Source organism: Bufo gargarizans, chromosome 10 (assembly GCF_014858855.1).
Source record: "Bufo gargarizans isolate SCDJY-AF-19 chromosome 10, ASM1485885v1, whole genome shotgun sequence".
Lineage (NCBI taxonomy): Eukaryota > Metazoa > Chordata > Amphibia > Anura > Bufonidae > Bufo > Bufo gargarizans.
In genome coordinates, this window is record NC_058089.1 from 8,280,915 (window position 1) to 8,295,258 (window position 14,344).

General features: G+C 50.1%; 1 protein-coding gene across 3 annotated transcripts in view; it reads right to left on the reverse strand.

The window, feature by feature from the left end:
- Positions 1-14,026, reverse strand: part of NAP1L4 (nucleosome assembly protein 1 like 4) — a 28,132-nt gene extending 14,106 nt beyond the window's left edge. For 2 of the 3 annotated variants that reach the window (XM_044269609.1, XM_044269611.1), the window contains exons 1-5: positions 13,953-14,026; positions 5,905-5,964; positions 5,487-5,586; positions 3,874-4,015; positions 208-300 (exon numbers count right to left, since the gene is read on the reverse strand). In XM_044269609.1, coding sequence (XP_044125544.1) covers positions 208-300; positions 3,874-4,015; positions 5,487-5,586; positions 5,905-5,938 — 369 coding nt within the window. In that variant the 5' untranslated portion in view covers positions 5,939-5,964; positions 13,953-14,026. The other variant, XM_044269610.1, reaches the window with a different exon arrangement.
- Between the last annotated feature and the right edge of the window lie 318 nt (positions 14,027-14,344).

A 14,344-nucleotide genomic window follows, 5' to 3' on the forward strand; every position in this document is an offset into this window, starting at 1 on the left:
CTATGCCGTAAAAGAACAACGCAAGTGTGAAAGAGCCCTAAGTAATGTATGTACACAGTGACTGCACCAGCAGAATAGTGAGTGCAACTCTGGAGTATAACATAATATAACTCAGGATAAGTAATGTGATATATAGTTAATTCCATGGATACAAACTGCAACATTTTGTTCAGGGGGTGAATTAGTGTGCAATCTCTGGTTACTTACTGATAATTTGTCTTTGTCTTCTTCTTCGCCACCACTGTGCCATTCACACTCTGCGTCTGATGGCTCCTCCTGTCCTGAAACAATGAGATTCCTCTGGAAAGAAAATCACAGGAACAAAACAAAAAACATTAATTCATCTACCCGTTTATGGCAGCTTCAGATATAAAGGGTTCAAGCCACTCAAATCTTTATCATAAGGTCGATTTGCTTCCAAACGGGTCAAATTATTTAAGAGCTGGCTTCCATAAAAATTTAACTAACATTCTGATCCTTCATTTCAACAATCAGAGGGGGTCTCAGAACTCTTCAGGGGCCCTTTAGATGTTGAAAGCAGACATCTGATTTTTTATTTATTTTTTTTAGCAGAAAAAAAGAAAAATCAATCAATTTAGCTGGGAAAATCTGCATATTTATCATATCGTGCAGGATGTTTTTATCTTTGCTTTTTCTCTTTTCTGTAATTTTTGTTTATTATGTAGTATATGTTTGAGGGAATGGCAACTTCAAGTGTAAATGCGCTCCTATTTTATCTTGGGAGTAAAATTCCTGTGCACTTTTGCCCTTCCTATCAAACAGGCCGCCTTGATTAGGTGGTACATCTAGGTGTGCTTGCTCCTCCTCTCATTGGTTGCTGGATGCATATAGAGGTGACAGGAGCAGCTCACCATATGTGCAGCATCTGCGCTCCTGAACATAGATGCCTTAAGGCATAGGTAGGTTTAGTGTAGGACCTGCCTAACCTGGCGGGGGTAGGTGGGCAGAGATGTGTTTTGATCAAAATATATTGGCTAAGAAGCAGGCATGTCCAAACTGCGGCCCTCCAGCTGTTGCAAAACTACAACTCCCAGCATGCCCTAATAGCTGTAAGCTATCCAGGCATGCTGGGAGTTGTAGTTTTGCAACAGCTGGAGGGCCGCACTTTGGACATGCCTGGGCTAAGAGTCTCAGATTTTATTACATCAGAGTGAGGGCTTAGTCTAATATATATATATATATATATATATATATATATATATATAGCTTGCATCTATTTTGCTAGTACATTATTATCTTTTTTTTCTCAGATTTTTCTCTGATTGATTGACCAAAAGACTTCTCAACCGGAATAAGGTGCAGTGGAGGGCCCCAGAGTCAGCAGCGCAGAAACAGAGCAGAACAGTGCGAGTCCAGACATAAGGGACGAGATCTGCTGCAAATTCACTATGGATTTCAACACAAATCGATGGGGAGAAATCTGCAGTGAACATCTGTGACAAGTCTGCAAATTGACAATAGGCAGATTTGAAAATTTGTTGCATCCCCTCACATCCACACGGATGTTCTGCTACATATGGACATCCGTATTCCATCAGTTTTTTTTTTTGCGGATCCATTGTAACAATGCCTAAAACAGACAAGAATAGGACTGGTTCTTTTTTTTTAGCAGGGCTACGAAAAATGGACAAACCACACGGTGTGCTTTCCGCATTTTTTGCTGACCCATTGAAATGAATGGGTCAGCATCCTATCCGCAAAAAAAAAAAAAACAAAAAAAAAAAACGGAACGGACACAAACAAAATACGTTCGTGTGCATGTAGCTTAAGCGTGCTAAAATGATATTTTTTAGTTATACAGAGTAGGGTTGTTGAGATTCTAAAATTTTTATTCGATTTCGATACCATAAAAAAGTATTGCGATACTCAATACCACGCCAAAAAAGCTGCGTGCATTACACATTTATAAAAATGGTGAACACGCAGTTTTTAGTTATTTTTATTCTGTTCTGGCGTTCACTGAATAGGAGATTTTTTTAATATTCTAATAGTTTGGACCTGGTGATATGTAATATATTTATTTATTGTTTATATATATTTTATATGTAAAATTGGGAAAGGATTTATACTTAATTTCGTGGGTCTTTTTTAACCTTTTTTTTTTTTTTTTTTTTTACATTTTCTATTTATTAAACAGCTGCCTTAGGGGTTAGAACCTGGGATCTTTTCATCCCTTGTCCTATTAACTCTAACGCTGGGTTCAGACCTGAGCGTTCCGAAAGGAGCGCTCTGTATGCGCGCTTGTACGGGCGTTTACAAGCGCGCATACAGAGACAGGCGTGCACACATTGTCGCGCGTTCCCGAAAGTCTATTGTACGGGAACGCGCGACAAACGCTCAAAAAAAGGGTCAGGTACTTGTTTGAGCGTCGGGCGTTTTACAGCGCGATCGTACGCGCTGTAAAACGCCCAGGTGAGAACCATGCTGATAGGGAAGCATTGGTTTCTCCTTGTTGTGCGTTTTACAGCGCGTAGGAATGCGCTGTAAAACGCTCAAGTGTGAACCCAGGGTAAAAGAGCTCTATTAGGCTGAATAGGACTTCACACTCTCCCTGCTGCCCTGTGCATAGTACACACAGCAGAAGGGAGATTACCATGGCAGCCAGGGCTACCGATCGGAGCCCCAGGATTACACTGCTGGGGCTCCGATCAGAAGCTGTCACTGCCACCAATGAGGAGGGGACCCTGTGGCCACTGCCAGCAATGATTTTAATACTGGGGGGTTGAGGGGGGATGGAGCACAGCGCGACCAATGATAATTAACCTTTAAAACAGGTGACGGCAGCAGAATCACATAGCTGGGTGCCGCACCCGAGGGGTTAACTGCCGCTGATCGCGGCTATGCGATTCTGCTGCCAGCACCTGTATTTGTATTAAAGCAGAGAAAGGGGGCGTGGTGATCTTGATTTTAAGCAAGGAGGCCGCTGCCCCCTCGACTTCAAACTCTGCTGTTACATAGCGCATGCAGGGGATTAAAGTTTATTTTTCATGATTTTGGTGCATCTGGCCAGTGGAAGAAAAGGATCTTTAAAAACATACTGCTGGTAATGCTGGTGGTTTGGGAGGTGTTTTTTTTAGGTGACAGGTTCCCTTTAACTTTCACTGGAGGCGCAGTGCGCCCGCCCCTCCCTCTTATTGGCAGCAGCAGGACAGGGGGGAGGGAGAGAGCGACTCCTTATCCCCTGTGCTGCTGAGGGAACATGAGCGCGCTGACAGCAGCGCGCTCATGTTCTGTGATAATAGGCTACGCAGTAGCGCAGTCTAGTATCAATAAATGTCAAATCCCAGTATCTTATTGATACCGGGACTAAAGTATCGATTGGGTATTGATATTTCGTTACCCGCAACAACTCTAATACAGAGTAGAGCCAATTTGCTCCTGTTGGCGGGGGGATAAAACACACTAAAAACACCAAAAGTAACCCCCCTGCCCTTCTCTTCTCTCTCCTCTGGCTATAACCCCACTTTTCCTTTTCTTTCTCTTCAATCCTTTACAATACATAATTGTGCATAGTATCTTATATGGCTACATGATGTTACTTTAAGTAATTGTTATCTGTAATGCCTATGTACTAGTGCCATTGACTTGGCGTTACCCCAATTTATGGCCAACAGGCTATTGTTTTTTCTGTATCTTGATTGGAAAATTTTGAAAATAAAGAATTTAAAAAAAAAAAAAAAAAAAAAAAAACACACCAAAAGTAGCCATCAAGGCAAAATAACACACAGGTGCTCTATTCGGAACAGCATGTTAAATCTAGTTACCGCATCATTTTACATGTAAATAACATGAAGTCAGTCTGAACAGCAGGGCGTCTGCCATATGGTATAGGATGACATGTACTCTGCATACCTTCTCAAAGTGGGGCTGGTACAGGGCTGCATACTTTCTTTCCAGCTCATGCACCTCCTCATAGAATTTCGCTTCTATGTGTGCACATTTCTCCTGAAGTTGCTTTAATGCATTGATTCTTCTCTTCACTGCTTTTGGTAAACTGTTTAGGGGAAAGATAAAACCCATTCAGTTCAGTATTTTATATCAATCATCCTTCTTCCCAAATGCTCCAAGGTTTTCTGGGCGACTGTGACAAGCAAAACAGCTGCCGATAGCGCATCCATGGTACTCGTCACCCAGTTTTTCCAATCTCCAAAACTGAAAACCGGCAGATGTTCCGTGGCTGTGACAACTGAACGGCAAACAGAGTTACGCTGGGTTCACACCTGAGCGTTTCTCAAACGCGCGTTTTTGTCGCGCGTTTTTTGTAATAGTAAACGCGCGTTTGACGCGCGTTTGTGTCATTGACTGCAGTGTCCTATGGCCACAAACGCGCGTCAAAACGCCCCAAAGAAGCTCAAGTACTTGTTTGAGCGTCGGGCGTTTTACAGCGCGTTCGTACGCGCTGTAAAACGCCCAGGTGTGAACCATTCCCATAGGGAAGCATTGGTTTTCATGTCTTAAGCGTTTTACAGCGCGTTTGAACGCGCTGTAAAACGCTCAGGTGTGAACCCAGCGTTAGGGTTTCATGCACACAATCGTGTTTTTTGTCCGCATCCAATCCACATTTTCTGCAGGTCAGATGGGGACACATTCGCCTCCAGCAGTGCGCTGTCCACATCCGTATGTCTGATCAACGGCATCGGGAAAAAAAAAAAAAAATAGAACACGTCCTATTACTGTCTGTTTTACCGACAAGGTAAAACAATCCTATAGAGGGAAGGACGTTCTGCAAATGGCCAGTATCCATGTTTTGTGGATCCGCAATTTGCAGATCACAAAAACGGCTACGGCCGTGTGCATGAGCCATGATACAGTGATGTAAATGTATAGTATACCTATGACTATACTGCTGTATAACTAGACAGTTTTGCCGATCGGCAGTCTTGAAAAGCAGTGGCATAAAATGTTACAGAGGACGTGTCACACATCTGTTTTAGTAACTACTTGCATACCCCATGTAATAATTCTAGAGCTTCCGTTCATATGACTATGTTGTGTCATTCATCTATTATTCCTACTAGACGTTTATGAAAGATTCGCCAGCAGTCTACAATAAAGGTCCATATGGGTGTTACCTGTTGGGGAGTGTGCCCTACAGTGGCACACTGGTAACACCCAGTTGAACCTTTATTGCAGACAGCTGGCAATTCATTAATACATTTCTACAAGGAACAGCAGAGGAATGACAACAGAGTGATAAGAATAGATGCTCCAGAATTATTATTACATGGGGAATGCCAATAGTTACTAAAACAGGAGAAGTGACAGTTCTTCTTTAACAACAAGACAGAATGTTGACTGAAAGACAAATATGCTGAATTTGTGTGTGAGAGAGAAAGGGATTAAACTGAGCTCCTGGTAGTGAGTGATTACAATCTGTGTACAGCGCTGTGGAATATGTGGGTGCTATATGGGTAATCAGTCAGTTGTTTTCTGAAGGATCTTGGTCACATTGTCGCGTGACTTACGTTTCAATATAGCTTGATGGTGTCTGGGAGACGCTGTCAAGTCTTTCCTGAAGAGCAGCGAGAACCTGAGGATTCTGCATTATCTGATCGGTTAGTTTATCTGGTGACACAAAAACAGCAGCGATTACTACAGTGCAAAAAGCTCAATTCTGCTCTATTCATCTCTATGGCAGCGCCGGAGATAAGTGAGCAGGCAAGTTGCATGTCGTGCGAGACTCGCATTACTGTAAATGGATTAAGAGTCAGGCACAACGTGCGACAAAGAATCCAGCATGTATAGATTTTTTGAAACATGTCACATTGCAGTCGCAGCATGTCATGTGTTGCATTGCAACACCATCAAAATACATTGCAACACATGTCACTGTGAAGCCAAACTCTCAAGCAGTCTATGGTATTTTTTACCGCTGCAACTCACCCTTCTTATCACTTGCATGCTTATTCCCTTCCATGGGCGCTCCAGCAGTTGTCAGCTTTGCTGCAGAAGAAACAGAAAAAGTTCAATCAGAGTTTATCACACTAATAGAGCATTGTTCCACCCCCGTGTCAGGACTTCGACAAGAAGAGAAACAGACAAGCCTCCAATAATCCCTCAGAGCTAAAGGAAGGTGACATCTGTTTGCTAGGTTGGCACACCCCACCACAGCACCCGGGCACACTATATTCTCTAAGTCCCTTCAATAAATGGTTGCAACACAAAGACATACGGACTTTGGCTCTGGGAGCCCCAGAGATCATTACAATGAATGGTTCCTCTGTGCGTTCAAGACTATGGCCAGAAAGTGTGGGGGTTTCATTATCAAGACATCTACGGACAGAAGGAGCATGGGTCTTGTGAGAATGCTAGAGGGCACTTTGCTCAAGTGCTTTGTGGCGTCACTGTGCCGTTTTTCTGGCGGATTGGTGGGGCCCGGTGCTAGGTATAACAGTCGGGCAGCAGGGTTGCTGTTTGGCTGCTGGGTCCCACTGCCTGCCGGATTGGCGCCACAGCGTGGGTGGTCACTGTGCAAGCGCCACACCAATTTTAGAGTAGGACCCACTCGTAGAGGCAACCTTGGCGTGGTGTGTGGGCTTATGCCTTTTGATCAAAATGTCCACTAATGCCTCATTTAGCATAGGAGGCGGTACACATGCGCTATTCAGTGCTGTTTTCTGCAAAAGTAGCAGGGATGAGATCAAAGCATAGCAGCTGGATGTGCGATTTTTTTTTTATGTAGCTTTGTGGCGTCACCTCACAAATTTATTACAGCCAGAGGTCACTTTAAAGGGGGTTCTACGGGAATTAGGAAAATGCAAATGCCTAAATACTACTTTATTATAAATTTATTCCCCAAAAACTTTCATTAGCTATATTGGTTCGCTTTGTCTGGGGAGCAATCATTAGGAAAAATAGAATGGCCGCCGTCCTATTAGTAGACACAAAAACTGTCCTAATCACACAGCAGGACAATTTACTTCACAGCACTGAGCTACAGAGCTGCCTCATCCTCCTCTCTGCTCTGCCTGTCAGGGATTATGATCCTGAATACAGTTTAATATGATCTTCAGCTGAATCTTTGAGGGAATGGAGTTCATGAGGAGACATGAAGTACACAGAGGACGGACAGGACAGACTGTGGTAATGGAGACTGTAGATGCTGCTACTCATTACCTCCACCCTCCTCTCTGTACTTCATGTCTCCTCATGAACTCCATTCTTACAGAGATTCAGCTGACGATCACATTAAACTATATTCAGGATCATAATCCCTGACAAGTAGAAGAGGAGGATGAGGCAGCTCTGTAGCTCAGTGCTGTGAAGTAGCATGTCCTCCTGTGCGATTAGGACAGGTTTTGTGTGTACTAAAAGGACAGCGGCCATTTTATTTCTCCTAATGTTAGCTCCCAAGACAAAACAAGCAGTTATAACTAATGAAAGGTATTTGGGAATATATTTATAATAAAGTAATATATATTAAAGTATTTTCATTTTCTTAATTTCCAGAGAACCCCTTTAAAAGGCATCTGTCAGGAGTTTATACCTATGACACTGGCTGATCAGTTACATGTGCGCTTGGCAGCTGAAGGCATCCATGTTGGTCCCATGTTCATATGTGCTCGCATTGCTGAGAAAAATGATGATGTTCTATTAGATGCAAATGAGCCTCTAGGAGCAATGGGGGCGTTGCCGTTACACCTAGAGGCAAAGCTCTTTCTGGAACTACTCAGCACTTTGACACGCCAGGCGGTGAAAACATCATCACACCTGACTCTGTCGGGTTATAAAAACAAAGCCCCTCCCAAAAAAGCACAGCGCCCTGAATCCAACCACAGCGCATAAAAGATGTGCTTGGAATACTGAAATGAAGCAGATCAGACCTGTATGGAGCAATGTACACAGCCTGTGGATAGACACAGACCTGTCCAACCTGTTTAGGATCTCGTGTCCTGTGGCCATGACCTGCGCTGCAGATCCCACACGGAGGCACAACTTCTTGACTGATTCAGTGCACGACATATACAAATTAGCAGCTTTGCAAATAGCGAGTATATGGACTAAAATTATCCTACCGTTCCGTGCACACAACTCCTAGGAGACTGGTGCGTCTCCACGGTTACAGACTACAAACAATCCCTGTGTAGTCAGATCCTGCAGCCAGGTGAGAGGGAGATGGCATTAGGACCCAAAGGGGGGCTAAGACTGTATACAAAGATGATGCCCCCACTTACGGAGTGGAGACTATGAGAATTACTGAAATATGATAACGACACACGAGGCTCCTAATGTGTGACTCACACTTCATCCAGTCCCAAGAAAGGGAGAGATTCTTCAAAAGAACATTTTCCACTCAAAGAACGACCTGGAAAGCCGGATCCTGAATCGTCCTCCTATGTCACATCTTGAAATATTCTCTTTTTCAATTATCTCTTGGTTACTCCATTAAAGGGGTTGTCTCATCTCAGACAATGGGGGTATATTGCTATGATATACCCCCATTGTCCCACGGCTGGGACCCGCACCACGCATGACTGGCCACTGCTCCCATTCACTTCTATGAGCTGGAAGGAAATAGCCAGCGCTCTGCTATTTTCGGCAGCCCCATAGAAACCAATGGAGGGCAGCTGCGCATGCGCAGTGCACCCTCCATCACTTTTGGGGCTCAGTTCTCGTTATAGGTGCGGGTCCCAGAGTTGGGACCTGCACCTATCAGTCAATGGGGGCATATCCTAGCGACATGCCCCCATTCTCTGAGATGAGACAACCCCTTTAACCACTGAAGGCTGAATTGCCACCCAGCGATCCGTACAACCTGAATTGGAGCTACATTGGTAAAGTCATGCAGTCGCATCGACTGCTGCCCACTTCTGCCGCTGCTCAGTATGTGTCAGTCTTCACTGTCATCCCACCATTGTACTCCGAGTAAGCAATGCTAGGAGGCCACTTACAGATAGGGCTGTGATGCAGCCCAGCAAATTGCTGATACAAACTAAAGATATTTAACTACTTAACTAACTAAATAAAAAAAAAATAACAAGTGCAAAGGCCTGTTAAAAAAAATGTACCACCCCCCTCCCGGCCCTCTGCACTGGATCCACCTTTTGGAGAACTCAGCTTAATCTTTGCAGCTGACTCCGCACTTTGTGGGTGTCACTGGGATACAAACCAGGCATCAGCAATACAAAGAGTGACACTGCAGAAACATCTAGAATCATCAGGTGGGGCCCTGAGGGAGGCAGCTGGGGGGGAGGCAAGTACTAAAATGCAGAACGACCACATACCGTTAACCTATGACCACCGAGGCAGAAAACAGAGGTGCCTAGTTCTCCTCCATTACAGCGAAGGTCCCAGCAGCGAGACCACCGCCAGTCGGACTCGTAGCCGTTTTTGTCGCATAGTCAAGAAATGCACAAGGTTTTACCACTAATCGCAACTGAGACCTCCATCTGTCCAAGCTACACAGCCGAAAATCGCAGCAATTCATAGTAGGACTGTGTCTGGATTTTGCCACGAGCCACAAACCTCTACATATAGGAGGCCCCCCTAATGGCATACCCAGTCTTTGCTACAGTTATACCCATAAACTGGTTGGATTCCAGACGGGTACATTTTAGGCTACTTTCACACTGCAAAAACGGATCCGTTACAATAATACAACCGCCTGCATCCGTCATGAACGGATCCGTTTTTATTATCTGTAACATACCAAAGACGGATCAGTCATGAACTCCGTTGAAATTCAATGGGGGACGGATCAGTTTTCTATTGTGCCAGAGAAAACGGATCCGTCCCCATTGACTTACATTGTGTGCCAGGACGGATCCGTTTGGCTCTGCTTCGTCAGGTGGACACCAAAACGCTGCAGGCGGCCTCCAGAGCGGAATGGAGACTGAACGGAGGCAAACTGATGCATTCTGAGCGGATCCTTTTCCATTCAGAATACATTAGGGCAAAACTGATCCGTTTTGAACCGATCTCGCACACTAAAGCCAAAACGCGGGTGTGAAAGTAGCCTTACCTGCACTGATACATTGCAACGAAAAAAAAAAGGGCAGGAGAGAGATGTGTACTGCTGATATGTTGCTCTTACAAAAGATGGTCTACACTGGATACAACTGCAACAAACCCAGAGCTGCGAGAAACTCACTGACAGCAAGCAGAGATCTGAAGCTGTAAGGACTTAGAAAGTTGTAGAACTTTTTATTACAGACACAGGAAGCTCCTTTAAACATGAGGGAGGTACCGTAGGGGGCGTCCTAGGCCACCGCCCCCTCCAGACCTGACTAGATGAGGGTGTATCTAACAAACAACTCCCTATACGGCTACACAGAGGCGTTCAGTGCAAACAAAGAAGCAGTGTTACCCCGCAGGAAGCTCCACGTGTCAGGAGTAAAGCTGCCGCCTCTGCTGCGCTCTATGGACGTCCAGCTGCTGGAAGGATACCACTCCAAGCATGTTGGGACATGCTGGGGGTTGTATTTTGACAGCAGCTGCACGGCCACCGAGTGCAGAACGAGCTAATGGATCATTCCACCAGGAGAGCTTTTCTTCCACACCTAGGTGCTGCTATAATGGTCGTCACCCAGCTTTCCAGGGAACAGATACGACAACTCACGGAATTATATATATAAGATTTCAGAAGCTAAGGCTCATTTAATTATGTGGCACCACAGATTTACTGTAGTGTGCCAGTTTATCCTTCGTCTGCTGCCTGCACTACCAATCTGATGCCCGTGTGGCACATGGAAGTTTTATTTGTACTCAGGACATTGATACCAGGACATAAATATCATATAATGACATGTGCCAAGGCCGTGAGTACCCGCTGCGCCAGTCCTGAGCTATTAATAACTTCATACACTTCCTCCTGCAGCATATGTCCCGGAGTGATGCACAGCATGTATAGGGTTACAGGGGGTCGATTATGTGGCAGCTGCGCCCGCAAAGGTGGCATCTACAGTGGGACACGAGGGCTCTGGAGTGAACAGAAGGAGCAGAGAACAGAAATCTAGAAGCAGGGAAGGTCCCTTTAAATTAGGATGGTTATGCAGGTGAACAAGTGGGTACACTCCTACTGGGGGTGGGGCACCATGCCACTTGGCAAGGTACGGTATCACATATTCCCTGGTATTTGCTATAATTCACATACACGTTACCTACAATAACAGACCATGAAAACATCTCCAAGAGGCGGGCACCATACCTGCTCTTCATTAGCATCAATACCTATACAGCAGCCCCTGTACCAGCTTTTGGCGATCTGTCATTGAAGCAGAAAGCCACTATTGGAGGCTTTGGGCACATGTCAGGTAGTAGGGTGCCCCTGTAGGAGCAGTGGGCACGTCATAGCAGAAAGAAACCCCTGTAGGAGCAGTGGACATGCCAACGCATCAGAAGCCTCCTATAAGGGTGGGCATGTCATGGGCAGCAGGGGGGGGGGGCCCTGCGCAGGCTGTGGGCACATGTCTGGGCAGCAGGGGGGGGGCCCCTGCGCAGGCTGTGGGCACATGTTTTGGCAGCAGGGGGGGGCCCCTGCGCAGGCTGTGGGCACATGTTTGGGCAGCAGGGGGGGGGGGCCCCTGCGCAGGCTGTGGGCACATGTTTGGGCAGCAGGGGGGGGGGGGCCCCTGCGCAGGCTGTGGGCACATGTCTGGGCAGCAGGGGGGGGGCCCCTGCGCGGGCTGTGGGCACATGTCTGGGCAGCAGGGGGGGGGGCCCCTGCGCGGGCTGTGGGCACATGTCTGGGCAGCAGGGGGGGGGGGCCCCTGCGCGGGCTGTGGGCACATGTCTGGGCAGCAGGGGGGGGTGGCCCCTGCGCGGGCTGTGGGCACATGTCAGGGCAGCGGGGGAGGCCCCTGCGCGGGCTGTGGGCACATGTCAGGGCAGCGGGGGAGGCCCCTGCGCGGGCTGTGGGCACATGTCAGGGCAGCGGGGGAGGCCCCTGCGCGGGCTGTGGGCACATGTCAGGGCAGCGGGGGAGGCCCCTGCGCGGGCTGTGGGCACATGTCTGGGCAGCAGGGGGGGGGCCCCTGCGCGGGCTGTGGGCACATGTCTGGGCAGCAGGGGGGGGGCCCCTGCGCGGGCTGTGGGCACATGTCTGGGCAGCAGGGGGGGGGGGGCCCCTGCGCGGGCTGTGGGCACATGTCAGGGCAGCGGGGGAGGCCCCTGCGCGGGCTGTGGGCACATGTCAGGGCAGCGGGGGAGGCCCCTGCGCGGGCTGTGGGCACATGTCAGGGCAGCGGGGGAGGCCCCTGCGCGGGGCTGTGGGCACATGTCATGGGCAGCGGGGGAGGCCCCTGCGCGGGCTGTGGGCACATGTCAGGGCAGCGGGGGAGGCCCCTGTCGCGGGCTGTGGGCACATGTCGGGCAGCAGGGGAGGCCCCTGCGCAGGGCTGTGGGCACATGTCAGGGCAGCCGGGAGGCCCCTGCGCAGGCCTGTGGTGCACATGTCAGGGCAGCGGAGGGAGGCCCTGCGCAGGCTGTGGCGACATGTCAGGGCAGCGGAGGGAGGCCCCTGCGCAGGCTGTGGGCACATGTCAGGGCAGCAGGAGGCCCCTGCGCAGGCTGTGGGCACATGTCCAGGGCAGCAGGGAGGCCCCTGCGCAGGCTGTGGGCACATGTCAGGGCAGCAGGGAGGCCCCTGCGCAGGCTGTGGGCACATGTCAGGGCAGCAGGAGGCCCCTGCGCAGGCTGTGGGCACATGTCAGGGCAGCAGGAGGCCCCTGCGCAGGCTGTGGGCACATGTCAGGGCAGCAGGAGGCCCCTGCGCAGGCTGTGGGCACATGTCAGGGCAGCAGGAGGCCCCTGCGCAGGCTGTGGGCACATGTCAGGGCAGCAGGAGGCCCCTGCGCAGGCTGTGGGCACATGTCAGGGCAGCAGGAGGCCCCTGCGCAGGCTGTGGGCACATGTCAGGGCAGCAGGAGGCCCCTGCGCAGGCTGTGGGCACATGTCAGGGCAGCAGGAGGCCCCTGCGCAGGCTGTGGGCACATGTCAGGGCAGCAGGAGGCCCCTGCGCAGGCTGTGGGCACATGTCAGGGCAGCAGGAGGCCCCTGCGCAGGCTGTGGGCACATGTCAGGGCAGCAGGAGGCCCTGCGCAGGCTGTGGGCACATGTCAGGGCAGCAGGAGGCCCCTGCGCAGGCTGTGGGCACATGTCAGGGCAGCAGGAGGCCCCTGCGCAGGCTGTGGGCACATGTCAGGGCAGCAGGAGGCCCCTGCGCAGGCTGTGGGCACATGTCAGGGCAGCAGGAGGCCCCTGCGCAGGCTGTGGGCACATGTCAGGGCAGCAGGAGGCCCCTGCGCAGGCTGTGGGCACATGTCAGGGCAGCAGGAGGCCCCTGCGCAGGCTGTGGGCACATGTCAGGGCAGCAGGAGGCCCCTGCGCAGGCTGTGGGCACATGTCAGGGCAGCAGGAGGCCCCTGCGCAGGCTGTGGGCACATGTCAGGGCAGCAGGAGGCCCCTGCGCAGGCTGTGGGCACATGTCAGGGCAGCAGGAGGCCCCTGCGCAGGCTGTGGGCACATGTCAGGGCAGCAGGAGGCCCCTGTCCAGGCTGTGGGCACATGTCAGGGCAGCAGGAGGCCCCTGTCCAGGCTGTGGGCACATGTCAGGGTAGCAGGAGGCCCCTGTGCAGGCTGTGGGCACATGTCAGGGTAGCAGGAGGCCCCTGTGCAGGCTGTGGGCACATGTCAGGGTAGCAGGAGGCCCCTGTGCAGGCTGTGGGCACATGTCAGGGCAGCAGGAGGGGGGGTCCTGTACCAGCTGCGGGTGACATACCAGGAAGCCCGGCAGACAGCAGCGAGGCCCCGGGGAGCAGGCTCTGGAGATCAGCGTGCTGCCGGCTCCGGCCTATACATGACGCTGTCAGCTTTCCTCACACACATCATCCCGCGAACGCCCGATATCCCGGCGCCGACCCGTCCACCCGGACTCCTCCGCACACATCCCCCGCCGGTGAGCAGCGCCCTAACCCCGACTCACACCCGCTTACCAGCCGCCTCAGATCGCCGCACTCCTGCCTCTCAGCCACTGCCAGGCACGTCTCAAACAAGGCGTCACCAATTGGCTAGGTCAGGAATGACGCAACCACGCAGCCGTACACTGATTGGTGGAGGCGATGTCACTCTGTAGAGTCACGTGATCACAAGCCTGACGGACGCGGTCCTGACTCAAGTCCCGGGGTGATTTAAAGAAAAAGTGTATTCGGCGGCAGAAATCAACCGAGTATGAGATGGGTCACCCCCTCCCCCCTCCGTATCCGGTCAGTGGACCCAATTCATTTAACCCCTTACAAAAATTCAGTTAAAAGTGTCTGCCCACCTTGATGCCAGTTTTCATGCCCAGAACCTGAACTCCACTGTATCTGATGCAGGATATTATTTG